Source organism: Argopecten irradians, chromosome 1 (genome assembly GCF_041381155.1).
Source record: "Argopecten irradians isolate NY chromosome 1, Ai_NY, whole genome shotgun sequence".
Taxonomy (NCBI): Eukaryota; Metazoa; Mollusca; class Bivalvia; order Pectinida; family Pectinidae; genus Argopecten; species Argopecten irradians.
The window spans coordinates 10,666,429-10,690,359 of record NC_091134.1 but is presented as its reverse complement, the minus strand read 5'-3'; the positions used below and the strand labels follow the sequence as shown (position 1 = coordinate 10,690,359).

The window sequence follows — 23,931 nt, the reverse complement described above, 5'->3', positions numbered from 1 at the left end:
TATCTTGCAACTATAATGTTCGATATACCCGCAATGTGGGTTCTCAAGTCCCATTTGCAATACAGAGGTGGATGGCAAGAGGCTAGAGTGTTTGGAACACCTTAACCACCTAGCCACTGTGGCCTCCTATGCCCTCATTCTTTATCACTGTATATATAAGTAGCACTGTTTTCACTGATTTAATATGTTTATGCCAAGCTGTCATTTTTAAACTTGGTCAGCAAACTAACTGTAAGATAAGGATAATTAAGAGCCTCGGTCTGTATACAGAAAATATGATTTTGTCCTTTTGGGTGTTTTGAGTTTTTTGGTTTATATTAGATTAGGTTAGGTTAGTGCATAGTGGCAGGTCTAGAGGTTAGAGTGTCCCCATGACCACTAGAGGTCCACCGCTCATGGACAACGAAATTATTGTGTGGCAGTCTAGAGGTTAGAGTGTCCCATGACCACTAGCCTTCCACTCTACGGCATCGTGTTTGGCAAACCCGATGTAGGGTACATAGCTGCCGATGTTAACTGACCATTAGGTCCATGGATTTTTCCTCCTCAAACTATAGTTTTTAAAATAAGCCTAAGATGTTAAACAATAGTAAACACAAGATAAGTTTTCCCCCAACATGCCATATGTGAGACTGTGTTTTTTTAAATATAATCAACTCTACCTTTCTGACCTATACACAAGCCTTGGTGTTTCATATATACAAGAAACATTCGATACACACCATTCCACACATCATTGGTAATCAAATAAGGAAATACAGCTAGCTGACAGAGTGAAAGTGTTCTTGTATGAAAATAAATTATTTGATAATTTCGAGGTGGAAATTAACAGCATTACATTTAGTTCATGAAACCTTTTGAAATGTGGTTACTGATAACGTTTTAATGTATAACCCTTACTCAAAATTAAGCTTAATGGAAATTTAAAATTATGTTGAAATTAACAATTACTGAGTATTTGCTGCGACATATTTCTTAAAGGTTTTAATGATCCTTTTGGAGATATCTCTGACCAGAGGCAAATATCTTAAACTACCAATATTGACTCCACTTTAATTTAACAAAGTGATGGGGAAGGATCTTGCTCTTTGATACCCCACACATAATCTTAAACCTTTGTGTACATAGTAATAAACTCATAGCTTCACAAATAGCTCATTTATAAGAAACTGCAAATTTATCCATTTCATTTCCCTATTATTACTCACTGTACGTTAACTAAAGGTTGTTTGTATTATTAGTAATAATTTGACGGCCTTTGAATACACACGTTATATAGCACTATATATATGAACTAAAATGAAGACTTTGTGTATTTTGATGTATATAAATTGTGACTGAATATCTGTACACAGAATCAAGAAATAGTTTTTATGTACTAATAGTTATTCATATACCATTGTTATTAATTTATTGCCATCCACACTTCAGTTTTGGAAGCTAGTGCTGTTTCAACTTTTGAAATAGTAAAACTTCAGAACTTATTTATATAAATTCTTTCGAAAAATAAATATTAAGTAGTGATCTGAGTTGTAAAATATTGAAGACCAAAGTTCTACTAAAGTACAGAAGATTGATAATATTTGTTTTAAAGTCTGTTAGAGTACAGTTTTATTTGGACTTGAATGGACACAATCTATAGAAACAATTATAAAAATATGATTAAAGATTATTTTTTTACTTGAGGTTAACACAAGTTGTTCTTTTAACCCAGATGCAATTATGCAATGACATATGGAATGTATGCTTAAGTATATGGAGGTATGTGAAGCAGAATACTCAAAAGGAAATATTCTCTTTCTCAAAAATGGGAGACAAGAACCTGTTTCTTAAAGGGAGATAATCCGTATCAAGTAAGGCAAAATAAACTGAAGGGAAGTATCAACTGATTTCTAGAGAATACACCTAATTACTATATGTGATATTTTAAACTTAGCGTCTCTTTCTTCCTCAGATCTTAGATAGATGATATATTATATACTGTAACTATATGAAGTGACAGGTAGTTTTCTTTAAGCCCTTAGATCAGGTTAATTATAATTAGTAACATGTTATCTTTTATGAAGTAATAGTCAGTAAACAAAAGGGCCATTATTGAAAAAAAAAAACTTTTGAAAATTTCAGATGTGAATATATATAATGCTGTTTGAGAAAAAACACCAATCACATAAATATATCAATCTCCTTTCTGATCTATACACAAGCTTGGTGTTTCATATATACAAGACACATTCATACACACCATTCCACACATCCATGTAATAAAATAAGGGAAATACAGATAGCTGACAGAGCTGAAAGAGTTCTTGTATGAAAAAAAATTATTTGATAATTTCGAGTGGAATTTAACAGCAATACATTAAGTTATGAAACCTTTTGAAATGTGGTTACTGATAACGTTTTACATGTATAACCCTTACTCAAATTAAGTTAATGGAAATTTAAAATTATGTTGAAATTAACATTGAGTATTTGCTGCGACATATCTTAAAGGTTTTAATGACCTTTTGAGATATCTCTGACAGAGCAAATATCTTAAACTACCAATATTGACTCCACTTAATTTAACAAAGTGATGGGGAAGGATCTTGCTCTTTGATAACCCACACATAATCTAAACCTTTGTGTACATAGTAAACTCATAGCTTCAAAATAGCTCATTTATAAGAAATGCAAATTTACCATATCATTTCCCTATTATTACTCACTGTACGTTAACTAAAGGTTGTTTGTATTATTAGTAATAATTTGACGGCCTTTGAATACACACGTTATATAGCACTATATATATGAATAAAATGAAGACTTTGTGTATTTTGATGAATATAAATTGTGACTGAATATCTGTACACAGAATCAAGAAATAGTTTTTATGTACTTTTAGTAATTCATATACCATTGTTATTAATTTATTGCCATCCACTTCAGTTTTGGAAGCTAGTGCTGTTAACTTTTGAAATAGTAAAACTTCAGACTTATTTATATAATCTTTCGAAATAAATATTAAGTAGTGATCTGAGTTGTAAATATTGAAGACCAAAGTTCTACTAAAGTACAGAAGATTGATAATATTTGTTTTAAGTCTGTTAGAGTACAGTTTTATTTGGATTGAATGGACACAATCTATAGAAATTATAAAAATATGATTAAAGATTATTTTTGAGGTTAACACAAGTTGTTCTTTAACCCAGATGCAATTATGCAGTGACATATGGAATGTATGCTTAAGTATATGTATGTGAAGCAGAATACTCAAAAGGAAATATTCTCTTTCTCAAAAGGGAGACAACCTGTTTCTTAAAGGGAGATAATCGTATCAGTAAGGGAAAATAATCTGAAAGGAAGTATCAACTGATTTCTAGAGAAAAATTACTATGTGATTGAAACTTAACGTTTCTTCCTCAGATCTTAGATAGATGATATTATATACTGTAACTATATGAAGTGACAGTGTAGTTTTCTTTAAGCCCTCAGATCAGGTTAATTATAATTAGTAACATGTTTCTTTTATGAAGTAATAGCAGGTAAACAAAAGGGTCATTATTGAAAAAAAAAAATTTGAAAATTTCAGATGTGAATATATATTAACGCTGTTTGAGAAAAACGCCAATCACATTATGTATATGTAAAAGTAAGTCCAGAACACAGTGTGTTGTTGTTACTGTGTAGAAACCTCTTTATTCTTGTTAATTCCTCTGATGCTTAGATAATTATGCCTTTGTGTTTATAAACACTCAAACTTTAGGTATATACAAAGAGGTCTTGTTTCATTAAGTCATCGTGTATAAATCAAGCATAGAATTTTCCCATAATTTATCTAAAAACATTCCGGAGCAAAGCTGGGTGAATCAATGATTTTTATGATGTGGTTTTCATACAAAATATATTTAGATTTAGGTGTATGACTCAATCACACGGCGTTAAGTGCTTAAAAGCAGAATATCCATTTCACAGTACCAATTTTAGTGAATTAACATTTATTTTATTCCATTTGAAATGTCATACTTCTTATTATCCGTCTTATCAGAAAACAGAATCAAGGCCATTAACAGTTTCTGAATCTGTGGTATGTTTATCCATGAATAATATGTGTTATGATTATTAAGCATTATTTGTCACTAGATCTACATAAGTTTACCTTTCTAATCAAGAAAAGATGGCACATGCTTGTTGTCTAAATCATCTGATGACCTCTGACTTTGTCCTTGGTTATTATTTTTCTTTAAAAGGTTAGTTTAACACCAAATTGACCTCAAACAAATGAATTAAATGAGGTTTTAATTTGGTGTTATATTAAACTGGGAATGTCTTCCCAATTTAGTCTTATTCCAGCACCTGAAAAAGAGGTTAACCAAGAGTCACTACTGTGTAAATTGTCCTGCATAAGGACCAGTGCATAAGGAAATATCTTATCAATTGTTAAGAAAAATAAATCTCCTTAAAATATGTCACTTAATCCTGTGTTCTAAAAGGTATTACAGTCATACCCTAGATAGCCCTAGAAATTATGTAAAATAAATTGCAACATTGCCTCTCTGGAAAAAATGAAAGAATGCCTTAAAATTGTAAAGCTATCTATAGGTTACAGTTACAAATGGTAGTGTAAGGATAGATCAGGCAGATGTGTAGGGTGGGTTTGTACCAGTATTCAATCTGTCCTTCTCTGCTGGACACATTGATAGAGAAGTCTGTTAGTTTGTAAAGATGGCTTTCTATCTCTATATGATGTCAGAGACCTGAACCTCAGAAAGGGCCTATGGTTAAGCTTGAATTTCAGGTTAGACTTTCTTTGTTGTAATTCAAGAAATTTTAGAATTCAAGTTTCTATGATTGCTTTATTTCGAAAATTTATTGGAATACCAATTTTGTTTTGAGTCAAGTAGGGAATATAGAAATTGGCTAACAAATCATGAAATTGTTGATTTTCATGTATGTAATTAATGGATTATTATGTATGTATTAAATGGTTTATCTTGATATTCAGAGCAGCTTAGCAAACAATTTGTTTATAAAAATATTAATGTGGGAACAAACTCAAAAGCTCCCCAAAGATAATAAATGTAAGTACATGTAATAATAATAATGAAATATTGATACAACCTCTCAAGTTTTTACGTCTCTCTTTGTGGAAAAAATAGGGGAAAAAGCTAGATGAAGTTAACCATGCTGAGATAATTTGATCCCTGAATTTTAAATTCTCCTCTATTGTTGTCTGTAGATGAGATAGCTCCGTATGTTTAGGAGGAAATATGATACTGAATCGATACAGAAATAAAAATGGAGGTACTTATATGATGAATGACGTTTTCACTAAAAGGTTATCAACCTTGGTTTGAAGATGAAAAAGTTAAAAAGAAATGGTATTAGATTTTATGTATGACCCATATATGGGAGATTGATGGGGGTTATACTGTATAGGGGTCTTTTTACTGCTCCTGGATAACTTCACCGGAGAAAAAGTAGCTTTTGATTACAATGTAGACAGAAAATGTAGCTATGTTCAGTCAGGTTTTAATTTACAAAATCTTCTTTATATTTCTATAGAAGGCTTGCAGTAGAATGTTGTATTAAAACTAGATTCTGTAGTTCACCTGACCTGCTGACACAGTTATATATATACATGGACATATGAATATCTTTTTAAAGTTTCTGTTAGGTTTGCAGATTTAGATTAAGAGACATAAAACTTCCATAAATCTATATAGTTATAACTCCCTATATAACTAGATAATTTATTATAATGAGAGACCTTCTATAGTAACCAAAAATGCATGGTAAAATCTTTTTTTTATTTGTTTTGATTTTGATACTAGTTCAGTCATCTATAATGAAAATGATTTATAATGGAAGAGAAATGATGGTTTGTTGCAATTGGATCTCATTATATGTTATTACATAATTACAGTAATTTGTAATTAGGCTGTAAATAAAGTCATAATTTGATTTTCTAACTGGCAGTGGTAGCTCCGCCATGTAGATTATTTCAAAATAAAATATTTTGTTATTATTAGAAAAATTGAAAAAGAAAGAAATGCTTTCACTGATAAAGGTATGACTGTTTTTCAAGGTCACTAAATAATAATACGTAGGTGGATTGTAATGTCTGGATTGAATTGTTGTTATGATGTGGTGTGTCGTAGAGTAGCCACTAGCTACTACTCTTGGCTATTTTTGTCGAGGTAAATCTAGAAATTCATGCAACAATTAATCACGATTTTTCCTCATCTGCAGCTTTCATACAATGAACTTTAACTGAGAACAGTAAATTTTGTTATTCAAAATGAAAAAAAAAAAGAGAAAAAAAATGCCCTGAGTTTCAGATCTTGTGTGGTCCCCTGATGTAGTACAGTTTACATATCAGTGACTGTGCCACCTACAACATCAAATACACACGTTAGGGTAATCCTACCCTGGTTTTCATGCCTTTCCGTGTGAGTTTTATGTGTCTGTTTCAACATTTGTCTAACTACCTCTGATTTTACGCTGGATGGCAGTGATTTTCTCCTTCACTGACTTCTTCCAAAGGCCAATCATGAATATCAAATCTTCATGCTTGCAGACAGATTCAGAAAACCCTGTCTGGTATGATGTTCATGGATTTATGATTTTAAATTGATGATTTATTTGCATACCTGTGTTTGCTTGGCTGTCTCTTTCATTTCCTACCTGGTGTTTGCTTTACATACCTGTCATTTTCTTGTGGAGATTTGTCCAATCAATACTTAGGTTGTGCCCAATTATGCTTTATCAAAAAGCATTTATTGGTTTGACGTATGAATGAGTTATCATTATTGTATTAAGTAAATAGGTAGCTGTTTTAGTCATGGAGTGAAAAAAATAGAAAATATACAGATGATTTTTTGAAGCATTATGACTTATTTTTTGATTGCTTCAGTTGGTAAAATTGAACCGGAAATGACTCTTTTGGACATTGATTTGTCAGTGCATGAATGTTTTTTTTGGATATTACTTTACTGCTCCAGCAATTTATCAGACATTAATGAAAACGTCAAATCTTAAAAAATATAATTATCAATTTTCAGTAATCTAGGAAATTGTCAAAGATTTAATTTTACTTTTTACACTAAGTATTCCAAACATTTTTGCCCGAGTCTAAGGTAAAAATTATATATCTTGGGAATATTTATTTCATAATTCTAGAAATATTTTATAGGTTAAAATAGGTTAAAATAGTGAGATCAATTGATGCTAATACTTTACTTCAACGTCATAAGGATCAAATAATGAATGTACAGAATACATGCAGTCTGTATATATACACATTAATTTCAGAGTTGAAGTTATTCAATTACAATGAATATATGTATAAGGCTATCAACCTTATTATGGTTTCTCTAAATATCTGTATCTTTAAGAGAATTAATTTGAAGAACCCCAATCTTATTTCACAAATTTTAAATCTGCTTGAAAAATGCTTGAAAATTCTGTATTTATTATGTTTGTTTAAAGATTTTTTTTTCTTCTTTTGTAGGAGAAAGACTTTGAGTTTGCAGATAGTGAAATTAGTGTAAAGAAAAGATCGACTGCATTAACGGATGATGAGGATTTATTAAACGATGAGGCGGGTTCCACACCTGAAGTAGAAGGAAGCACACCTGATGGAGGTGTTGATGTATCAGTAGATCTTCCAGGTCAGTTCAAAGGTCATCGGTTAGGTCACCTTTTATCGCTGCACCAGGTGCACATTCAAAGTGTTAATTTTAATCTTAAGGCAAAGGAAAATGATAATGTTACCCCTTTTTATATTTGTTGGTGAAGAATTCTGCCTGAAGGGTTATAAGGCTGACAAACTACCTTTCATTACGAGATATACACTGTGGCAACTGATTCCATTACATTTCTCCTTTCTACCTGCATATACATTTTAAACATTTTCATACATACATATACTCAATGGTTTAAAGACAAAATTTTATTTGAGTGAAATTATCACTAATATGTATCTTGTCAAGATATAGACTTCAGACTTGTAAGTCTGCTTCTTAAAAAAGGAAACCGTAATAGATTCATGTATGTCCAATATTGATTCATTAATGAATTAAGTGACAATGGATGTGTCTTAAAATGGAAAAAAGTAAAAAATTTAATTCATAAAGAAGTAAGAAAAAACAATGTTAAATGCTGTCCTTGACAAGAGAAGTGCAGTGTTTCAGAGATAAAAAGCCAATAGACATGGCCTTGACCGTATTCGTGCGACTGGTAGACACATTTGTTACTTGTTCTTTTTGTAGGTCTGACAGTAACAGGTAACTGGTGCTTAGTAGAAATAAATTACAGGTGTTGGAGTGACGTGGTTACCTCCCCTTTGGTTGTGGTGTTGCCATCATGTTACCTGGGAGATTTATATTATCCTTCCACCTAAATGGCTATTTTACAACTCCAACATTTCTCCCTTGTTGACCAATAAACCTATATCCACCCTTCCCCCAACATTTCGAATTTATTAATGCTCAATATTACAGTTTGGCCATAGGAAATTGTTTTTTGATGAGTATTTCCTACCAATTTCTGAACTTTTAAAAGTGAGATACATTCTTTGTATCTGCCGTTCTTGAATTTATAATAATCTACTGTTGTTGTAAAATTTATGACTTTTTTGATCTGTACATAGAATGAAAAATGCTTCCAACAGGTCTGCTTCAAAATGTTAATTTATGCTTGCAAGCATGGTCTTTTTAAGATGTCAGTAGATAACGCTCATTTTGACCTAATTACCATTATCTAAATCCTTTGGAGAACCTTTCGTCATGAAAATTGAACTGAGCAGGAGATCTAGCCTTGTGTTATATTAAAGGATTCAAACACTTTATAGACTAAGAGTCATAATAACCATTGCATAGATAGTACCAGGTAAGAGAGATTCCTGAAAAGTTACTCCCCGCATTAATTTTAGAAAGTTTATGGTGTTTTTTCATTCAATGTTATATCCAAATAAATTCTATATTCCTAGAAAAGGAGAGTGGATAATTCAATTACACTAATAATTTTGTATTTATCAAAGAATCTTGTTTATAATTTCCATGCCCTCTCCATGACAAGGGGAGGGGGAGGGTGTGGGGTCATGGCTGTCCTTTCACACTTTGATATATGGTGGCAGGGATGGGAGAGGACAATTCTGTGTAACTACAGACATTTAAAGACTGATAATTATGTATGCAGTGGAATTAGAATTAGATACTGTGCAGTGTGAGAGGGATAAAGGGAAAGCAAGGAGGAATCCAGAAGGTCAGAGACCCCCACACTGTCTACTGGAGGAGAGCGGGCTCAGATTTATGATAGCTATATTTTGTATAGTGTACTGAGAGGGATAATATACATAGATTTATAGTACCTTTGGTATAGGTACATGGTTGTAGATTGTGTTAGAGACTAGAAAGGTGGACCAGTCTTCTCTGGCAAAAGAACCCTCATAGATAGAAAACAAATCAAGTTTGTTGATATATGATTGTGGAGATGTTGTTAAACCTTTTTATGTGTTTGAGAGTTTGATTACAAGAACTGCAGTATAGATGTTGTTAAAATGATCAACATTAGAAGAGTTTGACTGAAACTTTAGGTTTGCCATTGTAACCTTGAACTTGTCAGCCTGAATCGAAGATCCTCTTCAGAGCTTGCTGGACCCCACAGTCTATGGTCAGAGAAGATTAATGACTAGAAAAATGTAACTTTTGACCTTGAACTTACTTTGTCTCATAAATTCAGGGTGGAACTTTAATAGAAATCACTTTAATTTAACTTTGACCTTGTTGGTGAAATATGACATTGAGCTAAACCCATATGTTAGGGTTCGACAAGAGTGACATGATGTCCAGTGCAGCCTTGACCTTTTTCATCTGATATGACCTTGACTTTGCTGCCACCTACTACATGATTGGAGTAGAAAAAAGTGATGTGTAATCATGACCTTGTTGATCTGAATGACCTATGTATGGTTAAAAACAAGTCATGGTATTAACTCTATATATAAACACTGGGTCTGTTGTTGATGACTCGATCCTGTCACATTACACTGAGTCTGATGTTGATGACTCGATCCTGTCACATTACACTGAGTCTGATGTTGATGACTCGATCCTGTCACATTACACTGAGTCTGATGTTGATGACTCGATCCTGTCACATTACACTGAGTCTGATGTTGATGACTCGATCCTGTCACATTACACTGAGTCTGATGTTGATGACTCGATCCTGTCACATTACACTGAGTCTGATGTTGATGACTCGATCCTGTCACATTACACTGAGTCTGATGTTGATGACTCGATCCTGTCACATTACACTGAGTCTGATGTTGATGACTCGATCCTGTCACATTACACTGAGTCTGATGTTGATGACTCGATCCTGTCACATTACACTGAGTCTGATGTTGATGACTCGATCCTGTCACATTACACTGAGTCTGATGTTGATGACTCGATCCTGTCACATTACACTGAGTCTGATGTTGATGACTTGATCCTGTCACATTACACTGAGTCTGATGTTGATGACTCGATCCTGTCACATTACACTGAGTCTGATGTTGATGACTCGATCCTGTCACATTACACTGAGTCTGATGTTGATGACTCGATCCTGTCACATTACACTGAGTCTGATGTTGATGATCGATCCTGTCACATTACACTGGGTCTGATGTTGATGACTCGATCCTGTCACATTACACTGGTCTGATGTTGATGACTCTGATCCTGTCACATTACACTGAGTCTGATGTTGATGACTCGATCCTGTCACATTACACTGAGTCTGATGTTGATGACTCGATCCTGTCACATTACACTGGTCTGATGTTGATGACTCGATCCTGTCCATACACTGAGTCTGATGTTGATGACTGATCCGTCACTTGATCCTGTCACATTACACTGAGTCTGATGTTGATGATTGATCCTGTCACTTGATCTGTCCACATTACACTGAGTCTGATGTTGATGACTTGATCCTGTCACATTACACTGATGACTTGATCCTGTCACATTACACTGGTCTGATGTTGATGACTTCGATCTGTCTGTCACATTACACTGAGTCTGATGTTGATGACTCGATCCTGTCACATTACACTGATCTGATGTTGATGACTCGATCCTGTCACATTACACTGGAGTCTGATGTTGATGACTTGATCCTGTCACATTACACTGAGTCTGATGTTGATGACTCGATCCTGTCACATTACACTGAGTCTGATGTTGATGACTTGATCCTGTCACATTACACTGAGTCTGATGTTGATGACTCGATCCTGTCACATTACACTGAGTCTGATGTTGATGACTCGATCCTGTCACATTACACTGAGTCTGATGTTGATGACTCGATCCTGTCACATTACACTGAGTCTGATGTTGATGACTCGATCCTGTCACATTACACTGAGTCTGATGTTGATGACTTGATCCTGTCACATTACACTGAGTCTGATGTTGATGACTTGATCCTGTCACATTACACTGAGTCTGATGTTGATGACTTGATCCTGTCACATTACACTGAGTCTGATGTTGATGACTTGATCCTGTCACATTACACTGAGTCTGATGTTGATGACTTGATCCTGTCACATTACACTGAGTCTGATGTTGATGACTCGATCCTGTCACATTACACTGAGTCTGATGTTGATGACTTGATCCTGTCACATTACACTGAGTCTGATGTTGATGACTTGATCCTGTCACATTACACTGAGTCTGATGTTGATGACTCGATCCTGTCACATTACACTGAGTCTGATGTTGATGACTTGATCCTGTCACATTACACTGGGTCTGATGTTGATGACTTGATCCTGTCACATTACACTGAGTCTGATGTTGATGACTCGATCCTGTCACATTACACTGAGTCTGATGTTGATGACTTGATCCTGTCACATTACACTGAGTCTGATGTTGATGACTTGATCCTGTCACATTACACTGAGTCTGATGTTGATGACTCGATCCTGTCACATTACACTGGGTCTGATGTTGATGACTCGATCCTGTCACATTACACTGAGTCTGATGTTGATGACTTGATCCTGTCACATTACACTGAGTCTGATGTTGATGACTTGATCCTGTCACATTACACTGAGTCTGATGTTGATGACTTGATCCTGTCACATTACACTGAGTCTGATGTTGATGACTTGATCCTGTCACATTACACCCCATGTGTTTTGTGATATTATATATGTTTATTAGTGTTGTTTTTACACTGTTAATTAGACAAATTACCAATTAATTAACCCACAGAGACCAAATTACCAGTCCATCGATCATAAGTTAATAAGTCACTGATTGTAAATATGATGAGTTTTTCAGCATTTTTTTGGTGTTTTTGTGCTAAAAAAACAGGATGATTAGATATTTTGTTAATGTAATTTTTAGCTCCATTTTATCGATTTAAGACTGAAAGGCAGTGGTCTTCAAGGTCAGCAAATCGCACATTTTGAAAAATTAGCATTCCCTTTCTGTTGCACAAACAATATGAGATGTTGCAATGCATTTGGTAGAGAATATGTGATGTAAAATAATGTGTTATATGAAATTCTGGCAGGACATGAAATGAGCACAACACAAAGGAGGGCTCGATAAAGGCTGTATCATGATCATGATAATGTTTGTATCTTGTGCAGACCCATTTTAGTATACGATATGATATACTGGTGAAGTACAGTTTACATTTTTGCTAGTATTTCTGGTAAATTGTAATTATGACAATGACTACAGTTAATGTGAATAACTTGTTACTGTAAGTATAGCTTCAGTTCTCGCACTCCAGTAAACCTCGCATTGCCTAACTGCAAATAAGCATTGATATGTGCACCATTGAAATGTATACAGTTGTTGTGGAACATATTTCACAGCTGCTGAAGCACAGAAAACAATGCCTTTGTGGTGTTTCATTTTTCTGCCGATTTCATATGTAGCTAATTACTTCAATCTACCTTATGATTTTGCTGGTGTTTGGATATTTTTGGAATGTACAAACAGAGATTGCGTAAAACGTTATTCTGTATCTATAACCATATGTTTAAGAGTGTGTATATGTACAGATGTTATATATGTCTGGTATTTAGGCCTATTTTCTGCTACAATATGGTTCCCTTTAAGACTGTACTGTATACTCTGTATTTTCATTGAGTCATTGAGATAAAGAAATTCTTAGCTCATGGTGCATTCAACACTATCTTAAGGTTTCTGGTATTCCTGGCATATGACACCCCAGAAAAAAGTTGACATCGAATATAGATATGATTTTGCAGCCCAGTATTTCTCTAAGAACACATTATTTTTCTTTTGAATTAAATTTATGATTATGATAGCCCTATAACAGCATTATTTTTCTCCCTATTTACCTCATTTAATGACAGACATTATATTATTTGGCATAAAATGTTTTTAAGTGACTTTATATGATGATATGATTAAAATTTGACTCATAGTCAATTATAAGAAGACAAATTCGCTGCAACATTTTGTGTTATTTTTACGTTTAAATGATTTGTCTATTAGTAGAGTCATTTGGGGATGAATTTGATTTTTTTTTACTTAATATCCAGTTGTAAAGTGGAAGTGTTTTTAAATTAAGGCTGTTAAAAGCATTTCTGCTCGACATGAGAAGTACTCTATTAGTGTATATAAAGTTAACTCAGGACAAAGTTAATTTCTGACAGATTGGCACTTAGTGCGATATATTATAACATGGGTTACTCCTAACGGAAACAAGTGCCATGTTTTTATTTGTCATTAAGTCTGTTTCAGCTATTACAGTCTGCAATTTATGATCACATAAATATATTGTTGTTATGTATTAGAAGTGCTGAGGACTGTGGGTTGAAGTTTCTGGTGTTAGTAATATCAATGTTGAGAAATTCAAATTTCAATGTATATTGTATTTTCTTGTTTTGTCTGATAGCCTTACCTAAAAGGACATCCTTATCAAAGCTGTTACCAAAACTTACGCTAAATAATAGTGGGGTATCTTCATTCAGACTGCTGATATGAGGGGGAAGGGAAGCTTATTGTAATCAAGTGAGGCATACTATGTTATCCACTGACTTTTCCGACACCAGAGACATATTGACATATTCATATTTCTTGGGGGGGGGGGGGGGGGGGAACCCAGCCAGCTGATTCAGCAGAGACATATCTCCTCTCTCGTTTTCATTTTTTTAGAATTTTGCATGCCAAATTAAGGTTAATGAAAAATGGAAATTTACATGACTCCTTTAAAGAAAACTTTATGAAAACACTCATATCAGGACCTATGTACAGCTACAACTTGTCTATAAAGACCATTCAAGGGACATAGGGAAAAAATGGTCTTTTGAATCAAGTGATCTGATGCATAGGTCAAATTATGTTGGAATTGGGACTCCCAAGAAAATGGGTCTTATTAGTTAGGTGGTCGTTATATAGAGGTGGTCACTAAGACAGGGTTCACTGTAGACAGGGGTAGTTATTAGTTACAAGGTGGTATATCTGTGTAGGAGGGTCTGTTTATCAGGATCAGGTTGTAATCAAACACACAGAGGTATCTGAATGTTCATTGCTCCTGCAGAGGCTTTGAAACCCAACAAAATTGAATGTTAGGGAAGAGGATTAAATCGCATGCTGTTTAATGTTCTAGGGAACCGTTCTGAACTGGTGTAGTCTGTGGACTGTCTACAGTATCCCACTAACCTTCTAATGAATCATAAACAAGTGGAGGAAAGTTTTTTTTTTATTTCGAGCATACTCTCGCAGTATTATTTGTCGTTGTCGATTTGGAGTCTGTGTGCTTCCACGATGTGCAAATTCCATTTGTGCACCGGAAGTCACTGTCTTATCATGTTGAATAGCTTTGCCATGATTTAGTGAGACCAACCTTTTAAAAACAAATAATAAGGATACCTGTGAGTGAAATTCTACTGTGAATTAACACCATTAACATTAGACAGTGCTAAACACACTTGCTTTATCTATAAACTTCAAGTGTCATATCATACAAATGCTTGTATCAGAGCATCTCATCAACTTTAGAAACTTTCGGAACATTACAATTTATGCAAATCAGGTTTATATAGTCAATAAAAGAAAGGGACGGAGCGGATTTCCTTAGCACCAACCAAGGACATTTGCAATGTTATTTAGCTGCTATCTGGATTATATATAAAGTCTTATCCACTGGGTATTATGTGCTGTTTATTGTACAAATAAAGCTGTCACAAAAGACTAACATATAATTCACTTGCACTGCATGCATCACAAATAGATGGCTAGAGAATTCTACTTTCTTTTTTAATTGATTTTCACCAGCAGTCAAAGTTCTTAGGTGTAACTTTCTAATTATTTGTTACGTGCAAAATCTCTCATAGCATGGGGCTTATAGATGTACATGTACAGGAAATTAGGAGTTTAGGAAGTAGTTCGCTAGACCTCAATGTATAATTGACAGATTTCTAATTTCTCCTTAAAGATTACAGAAAAAACAACCTAATTTACAGCAGGCTATCTCTATTAGAATATATTGTCTAATATCCAAGAAACAATTTGTTTTAATTTGTTTTAATTAAACACATTAAATGCTCGAAGACTTTTCTGAGACAGCAGACAGCTGATTGAACTAGGAAAGCAGTAGCTCAAGGTATATAATGAGAAAGTGGAGAATCCAGTAGGAAAAAGGAAGCGATATAATACTGTGAATGGTTCAGTAGAGTATCATATCCCACCTGTATGTGTGTATGGTATGTGGGGATTTATGGCTTTCAGGCATTTCTAGTTTTCAGAACAGATCTCTCTCTTGCCAAGAGAGAGAAAAGAGTTTTTGGACTGTTAGTAGCTTGCAATGCTACAATAATGGCTTCTTCAGTAATAGGCTGGGGATGGCTCTTGTTATTCTATTTATACTCTGACTTTGATTGTACAATCTATCAAACAACAGTACAAAACAGATCATTAACAACCATACTTTGAAACCCTTTCAATTTTCATCTATTAGTTATGTTGTTTTCTTGAACTGAAGGGTTCCCACATTCTGAAGGAACAAATCACCATATGATCACATGCTAACTAGTATTTTGGGCTGGATCAAAGTTTCCAAGATTACATACACCCCTAGAACTGTGTTGGGTAGTTGTCAGATGTGTGGTTTGTGGTTTGTGGTTTTTCTCCTGATACTCTGGACTTTCCTCCATCTCAGAAACCTTACAAAATAATAATACAGCTAATTCTGTCTGTTTATTTAGGACAGAAAACGAACATTGCAAATAAAAAGTGGATACCGGTATTTAAAGTACCGGGGTAGGGTTCTCCAGTTTTATGATTGTGTTTGATGCAGATAATTTGTTTTTTCCCTTTTTTGAAAATTAGGGATCCAAATTTGAAGGATAAATAAATTTAATTGATCAGAAGGAAATTTAGTCCATAGAACAAACCTGAAACATGTATGCACGAGTCTGTTTTTTGTCGTGGCCACTTACATGTGCATTTCACGTGCAAGGCGTGTCTGCGAGAACATTACGTCACCCTGCAGGCTACCAGACGGTGTGGTCGACATGTGTGACTTTCCTTGGTAATCAGCTGGTGTTGTTTATGTCTGGTAGGGAACACACCAGGCATCAATATTTACCCTTAAAATCTGGCCAATATCGTAAAAACGTCACATGGATACTCTGTAATAGTGGTGTCAGGTAGTGCTTGGAATAACCTCATTATTTAATATGGAAATTTATGATGCCTCACTGTATGTTGGAATAAAGCAAAGTTAACTTAGTTTTTATTTATGTTTAATATCTATACAGTACTGGAACTGTTTTTCCCTATCCTAATTACAATTTACTATAGTTTCTATTTTGTTTGTTTTAGTAGCGACAAAGCTTCTGATAATAATTTTTCGAAATGATGGTTTTCATATTTCTTATACAAATAATCATATGTTTATAGCTATCTGTTTTTCCATGTACATGAGAAGTATTAAAAAGTGAAACATTTTGTAAGATTGATAGTTTGGATTTTTTACTGTACCTAAATGAATATTATTGTAACTGTGCTATGTACTGTACATCATTTCTTCTATTGGTATGTAAATTGTTATGTTTTACTTCTGAACACATCTTTATCTCCCACAACACCTCTGACCTTTTCAGTTTGACATGATTTCTACCATATATTGCCTGTTTCTAAAAAGTGTGTCTTTTATCTTGCAGAATATTACCGGGTATCTATAAATTTTACTGATTTGGTCTATGACACTGCGCTGGAAGTTAGCGGCAGTGCAGCCTTCACCAAACTAGCCAATCCAATCTCACAGGCCATTGAGAACCTATTCAGGAATGTGGATGGGGACCAGTTTGCTGTGGTCATCAAATTCAGGTACAATTCACATCTCAAACCATTTTTTCTACCATCTACCTTACTGTGATTGGAACCTATAGGCTAAAAGTCCTAAACATTCTGCTGGCCTGTCTGCTTCCCCGACTTTTTGTTTGATTGCATTTTAACCATCTGTCTAATATCAAATGAAAAGGACATTTCGTCATAACATGTAGCTACATGTAGGGTATTTGACCCAATTAGTGCCAAGGGCATTTAAGAAATTAAGTAAATCAGGGGCACTTAACAGAAACAATTCATAAAATTTCATAAAATCAATCTACAAAATAAGCCATAAATCAATTTGCAAAAGAAATCAGTAAAAAACCCAACACAGTTTTCATATTTTCAGTCAGCATTTAATTCACAGTAAATAAAGTTGAAGCCTAAAAAAGGGGGAAGGGCCCTTATAGGGATGGGGGCGCTAATTGGGTCAAATACGATAGGTATTGTTTTGAATTAAGTACAAATGACTAGACACATGAAAATGATTCAGCTAGTCCCGATGGGATAGACTGGGAATCCCGCCCAATTATCCCAGTGGGATTCCCTGTAAAATTTTCCATGGGGGTTTTCTGTAAGCAGTTTTGACCATCTAGATTCTGGATTTTATAATCTCATAGGTTGGTTGATTTGGCTTATAATGTCCTATTAAAAGCTAAGGGTCATTGAAGCACGCCTTAATTCCCCTGTAGGCAATGTGTGAGTGTGTGAATATCTCTGTTTTGGAATTCTGCAGTATATTCCTGTTGTTTCTCCTTGATTCTCGGCCATTTTGAAGTGCGATGTCACTGAAGTATGTCACCAAAGACAGTGAACAGCACAGTCCTCGCCTGGTTACATTATACAGACAACGGGCGAACCAGGCGTCCCACTCCCAGTGTGTTGAGCACTAAGCAGGAGCAGAAATAGCCACTTTTATAGAATATATGGTGTACTTGTCAGGAATACTAAAACTGATATGGAAAATAAAATAAAATAGAAACAGACTATACATTTTTGAAAAGTGTAAAATCACAGAAGATTGACTCTGTAATGATAAGAAAGTTTAACACAGCAAGCATTTTGAAAGTTGAAATATTTGGTATAATGTAATCACACAATTGTAAACTTATATCGAATAAGGAGATGTGGAAAGGAGAACTGTGTGAACTTCAAACAGTTTTATAGGCAGTTAGACATACCACAGTGACATAGGATTCCAAAAACAGTAAGACAGGGCTAATGTTTTCCTAGCTTATCTTGGAAAAAAACCCCAAAAAACATATAATTTTCTTATAGAAATTTAAATTGAGATCAATATTATTACCCAATAAAAAGATTGAAATTCTGTCTTCATCATGGAAGTGTTCACAGGGGCTGCGGTGGCCAAGTGGTTAAGATATCCCAACAAAGTACCATAAACCCACCTTTTCTGGGTTATGAGTTTGAACCCCATGTTGGACAGTTGCATGCAGGTACTGATCGTTGGATGGTGTTTTTTCTTTTGAAATTCCGGTGTTTCTCCACCCCAGCAAACATGGCACGTCCGTAAATGATCCTGACTAGTACTGTTAATAGGAAGTTAAACTAACAAAGCCTAAATCAATCATTAACTACAAAAAAATCCCATTTATAAACTGATGGATATAACATACATTTCACACCCTGACAAACTTGTATGTACATGTTCCATATTAGACCCAGCAAGTGTGGTGAAAGAATTTTGGATTTTTAATTGTGTTTCCAAAAAACACATTAAGAAAGTAATTAAGCCATGCATTAATTTGAAGAAAAAGGAAAAAAAAGGGAAAAAAAAAAAAAAAAAAAAAAATAAAGAAAGTGTTAGGATGTTCATATTGTCTTATTCATACTTGTTTTGTTGTATCCAAAAAATAAAGGCAAAACATTGCTGGCAAAGAATACATTTACATCAATATGCGTTACTATAATCTTTAAGTAGGTATATCATAATCACCATAATTATCAATAACATTACCACTGCACCGTAGCATTAAATTTTCTTCATCAGAGCCTTAAAAACAACCTGTTTTCTGAAGTCTTCTTTCCCATAAATGAAGAAGTTTAACTAAAGTCAATGTAAGGTCATATCGTAGAATGTGACCATTGCCTCACTTTGACCTCTGTCAGACAGATTGGTGGTTTGTTTATGAGGTGGACAACAACAAAATGAATATCGGGCCACACATTTTAGTTACCTGAAAAGGGGATGAGTTACATGCAAACAATGATCAAACAAAGGTCTTTAAATACATTTGAAATGAGCGAGATTTAATTTCCTACTATCATCTTTGACTGTGGCATAAAACTGAACACCTAACCCTGTTGAGAAAAGATATAGGATTTTCCCATTTGTAAACAAAACCGAGCTTCACAATATAAACTTAAAGAGCTTTCGTAGGATCAAACGCTGTTTTTTACTCATTAAGGCTACATTCTTTGAAGAAAAAATGGTTTCACTTTGCGATAACGGTTTTCATTTCCATTCAGTATTGTTTAGGCTGGGATCAAATGATCTGTCTAACATCTCCAGTGAGATCTTCCTGATATTATACCAGGATAGTCGGAGGGACAAATGGCCAGCTTGCATGTTAGAAGTGTCCTTTGGCTAATTGACTGACATTTCAAACGCTCCGATTTAAGTGCTATCTGCCCATCAAATAAAATATAACTTGATGTAATTTAAATTCTAAAAAAACTAGCCAGGGTTTTAAAGGACAGATATGAACCATTATTAAGCTTTTGGAGATAAGTGACTGGTGTTTATAGTAATTTCTCAATGATGTTATATATGTTAGTGTTATGTGTGTCCTTCTAGAGGAGCAGACGGGCTTAGCACCTCAAGCAGGTTGGAGAAACGACGGACATTACTCATAATTCTTTCTATCCCTGAACAGTAGCTAAGGGGGATGAATTCGAGATCACACATTTAATACACGCTACATAAAAAACTTGTCGTATAGTCACTGCCTAGCACTGTTCAGCACTGGGATGCACACACAGTGACATTTTTGGGGACTCAACATGTGGGAAGAAATTCTCCGTCTAAGATTTTTTATTTTCGTACTTTTCAGTCCCGGATCTTTGGTTGTAACCTTTGACCTTGTTACGGAAGGGAATTATGACCGTATGCAGTTATATAACACGTTATTAAGTGCGGTAAACAGTGGAAGTATAGCTCCATATCGTGTTAGCCCCGTGGGATTCAACTTCAGACCCTTGCAAGGTAAGTCTCGTTTTCATACTTCATTTATATCTAAATTTTCAGGAACTTTACCACATCCAGTTTTGCTTAAAGAAATGCTGATTTTCTTTTACAGAATTTAAACCATATTTGTTGACAGTTGTTTCTGATGTCTGCTTCTGGTTGTAAATGTTCAGCTTTGATGATGTTTGATTTTTGAAAAAAAATTACTTTCAAGGAAAATCAATTTCTTTTATAAATAATGCTTTCTCATTTATTTTCATGCATCCGAGGGGCAAAAATTGATGTCCATACATATTATGTCTCAATATTATGTCCACTATATCAAAGATTACATAAACATCAAAATGCTTCTATTGCAAGGATGTGTCCTATAGTGATATGTCTGTCTATTAGTTTAGACATTCTTATATTGTCGGTCTAGCCAAAATGGTTTTTAGAGACAGATAGTTCGGACCAGGATTATAGTGCCAAACGTTTGATAGATAAGTACTGTCATGGTAGCACACTGAACTCGAAGGTATTTTCTTTCTAAACATCGTTATATTTACCTTTGTTTCTCAATTACACGTTGATACATTTGGAGTTATTTTGAAAGAAAATTGCTTCTGTGTAAAAGTAACAATAAAAAGGATGAAGTATATATTTTTGGAGATCCTTTAGCTATTTTCTTTACTTGATAGTGGATTTTTACTCTAGCCTACCAGAAAGACTTCAGGAAAAAACTGATACCCAAAGCCATGGAATGTTCAAGGAACATTTACTTGGTTTACCTAGATGCTTCAACAAATCCAGAAAATTAACTGTAATGCACAGTTTTATCTGTCAGTATTAGCTCGCAATAATTTTGCAGAATCAGCAGGTTTTTTCAAAGTTCATATTGCTGAAAGTGGTTAAATGTGAATCTTTGCGTCATGTATATTCATTTAAACATACACTGCATAACATTCTCTAAAGGAAAGGACTTGTGATAGGAAAACACTCAGTATTTGGTAGGGTCAACTATATACAGCTGCAATATAGAATAACTAAGCTATCAACCTTATTGAGTTTAATAAGAAGAACTAAAGGGAAATTGCACAATGAATAAAAGAGTAAAGTGTTTTAGATAATTGAGTCAGAGCTGTAGAAGTGGGCTGAAATAGCGTCACATGTTGATCATGTGGTGGTTTTAGGGATCTAGATTTGTGTATTTGATTAATGAAGACTTGGGTGTATTACTCTCATTAACGAGCTTTCAGGTGAGTCGACAGGTAACAAGATCAGAGATAGTCCAAACATTGACATGACTTTTGACCTTTACCTGCTGGCTACATGTTAGGTACAGCGACAGATGAATGTCTGAACAAACCTGTGAGGTTTCTACGGTGGCAGGAGATGAAGTGTTGCTTGAAATACCAGTGTGAGATCAAACATATGTCTTTGTGCTTTTGAATCATATCTGTGCTGTAGTATATTCCAGTGAATGCGCACTATAAACTTAAATCCCACCCACCCATTGCAAGTTAGATTAGTGAATACGTGTGTAAGGTTGTACTTTCTTTGCCTTCTGTACCCTCACCAATTTGCAGCATGTTCTGCAATGCAGCATAAGCTGAAAACATACTGCGGTCGATGCTGGCATCCTGCTAGAGGCTTTTAATTTAGGGAAGAGTGAAATTGTTTTATCTACGGTACCTTGAATCGTCACGAAAACAAAAAATAACGAAGCCAAATGGATAAAGCATCAACACCAAAGATTCTGTATATGTTGATATTTAATTGTTTAAATAATTCAAATCATGTGATGTGTATATATATACAACGTTGACACTGTAGCAAATGAAGTGGATTTCAAATACATAGAACAATTCTAAACATACAAGAGTAATTAAATACATATAAATAATGTCGGAAAAAGGTTTTTCTTCACTCAATTTTCTTTATTTCTGTGGAAAAAATAAACTTATAATGGGTACAGCTTCTGAAACTCATCATTTGTGCAATGACTCAAATGCACTGCCTACTTCAGGACGGCCTAATCAGCACAAATTGAATGTAAAAAAAAATTTCTTGTTCTTTATGAATCACTCAACATAATTTGATTTGTGAATGTTTTAAGCATCAATGGAAATAAAGTGTGTACAAACAAACATACCATATTTGATCTAATGAGTTCCATACCCATAAAAGCCATCAGTCAGACCGATTCGAAATATAATCTAAATAGGATATACCATGCCACATCCCCCTGAGTCACATACATAGACAATATTCCCTTTAAAGTAAATTATGTATGCAGTAAAGAAATTTATTAAATAATTTCAAAATGCCTGATAAAAATATTTATTGTAGTCAAACTTTATGTACATCATATCAAATAATTGAAAAAAAATCATCAAAGATTATTTATGTGTAAATTTAGAGGATGTATGCTGACATTCTGAGTAAAATACCCAGGGATGAACATTTCCCGCTAATTATTAAATAATAGCAGCTGTTCCAATGTATTGCTTTATTAAATCTTTAAATTGTAGTTATTTATGGCATGTGAATTAAGTGATAATTGAATTCTATTAGAATTTCCTCCTTGATAATTTGTTTGCACAGTGTACAGGGAATGTTCAATAACAGATACAGAGTTACCAAAGAGATTGGGGTTGGAGGGGAAAGGATGTATTTAGTCTTCTGTTGTCTGAGAGGTAGGGGAATATAGAATCTGTGGTGGGGAGGGGGGATATAGAATCTGTGGTGGGAAGGGGGGATAGAGGATCAGAGGCAAGGATCGGGGAACCGATGGTGGGGAGTGGGAGGGATGAGGAGAATAGTGAGAGAGATACCAGACAAGCAGGAAACGGAAGTAAAAATATAATTTGCTGTTATGCAATGTTTGATGATGTATAGGGATGATATTGTACTATATAGATAGGGTAAATGTATCCTGTTGTGATCCGACACCACACTAAAACTTGGGAAAACCGATTTTTTGGAAATATTCGTTGGTACAATAAAATCCGCGGTAACACAAGCATTAAGCAACAATAAAGAAAAAATAATAAAAAGATCTCATTGAGTGTATGATGAAAAATCATGATGTATAGGATCTTAAATGAATGTTCCTTTCACATGAGATTCAATGAAATGGGAGCCTTGCTTTGATGAGCTAAAATTAAAACTTTTGAGACAAGTTTCATAAAATCTCTTTTAAGAAATGAATAGAAATTAAGATAAAAATTTGTTCATTTAGCTACAACAATTTATAACTCTAAGAATTTCAAGCTGAGCCCGCCATTTTGTGACAATCTCCTTGAATGCTGAGGTCATATTATTGATTACTGACGTTACAATGAAATTCTAGCCAATAAAAAATGT

The 23,931-nt window shown here is 34.3% G+C and overlaps 1 protein-coding gene across 5 annotated transcripts in view; it reads left to right on the top strand.

The window, feature by feature from the left end:
* LOC138317338 (basement membrane-specific heparan sulfate proteoglycan core protein-like) overlaps nucleotides 1-23,931 on the top strand; it is a 144,911-nt gene that overhangs the window by 28,031 nt on the left and 92,949 nt on the right. For all 5 annotated transcript variants that reach the window (XM_069258965.1, XM_069258957.1, XM_069258948.1 and 2 more), the window contains exons 2-4: nucleotides 7,493-7,652; nucleotides 17,210-17,375; nucleotides 20,450-20,601. In XM_069258965.1, the coding sequence (XP_069115066.1) occupies nucleotides 7,493-7,652; nucleotides 17,210-17,375; nucleotides 20,450-20,601 (478 nt within the window). The remainder of the gene's footprint in view (nucleotides 1-7,492; nucleotides 7,653-17,209; nucleotides 17,376-20,449; nucleotides 20,602-23,931) is intronic.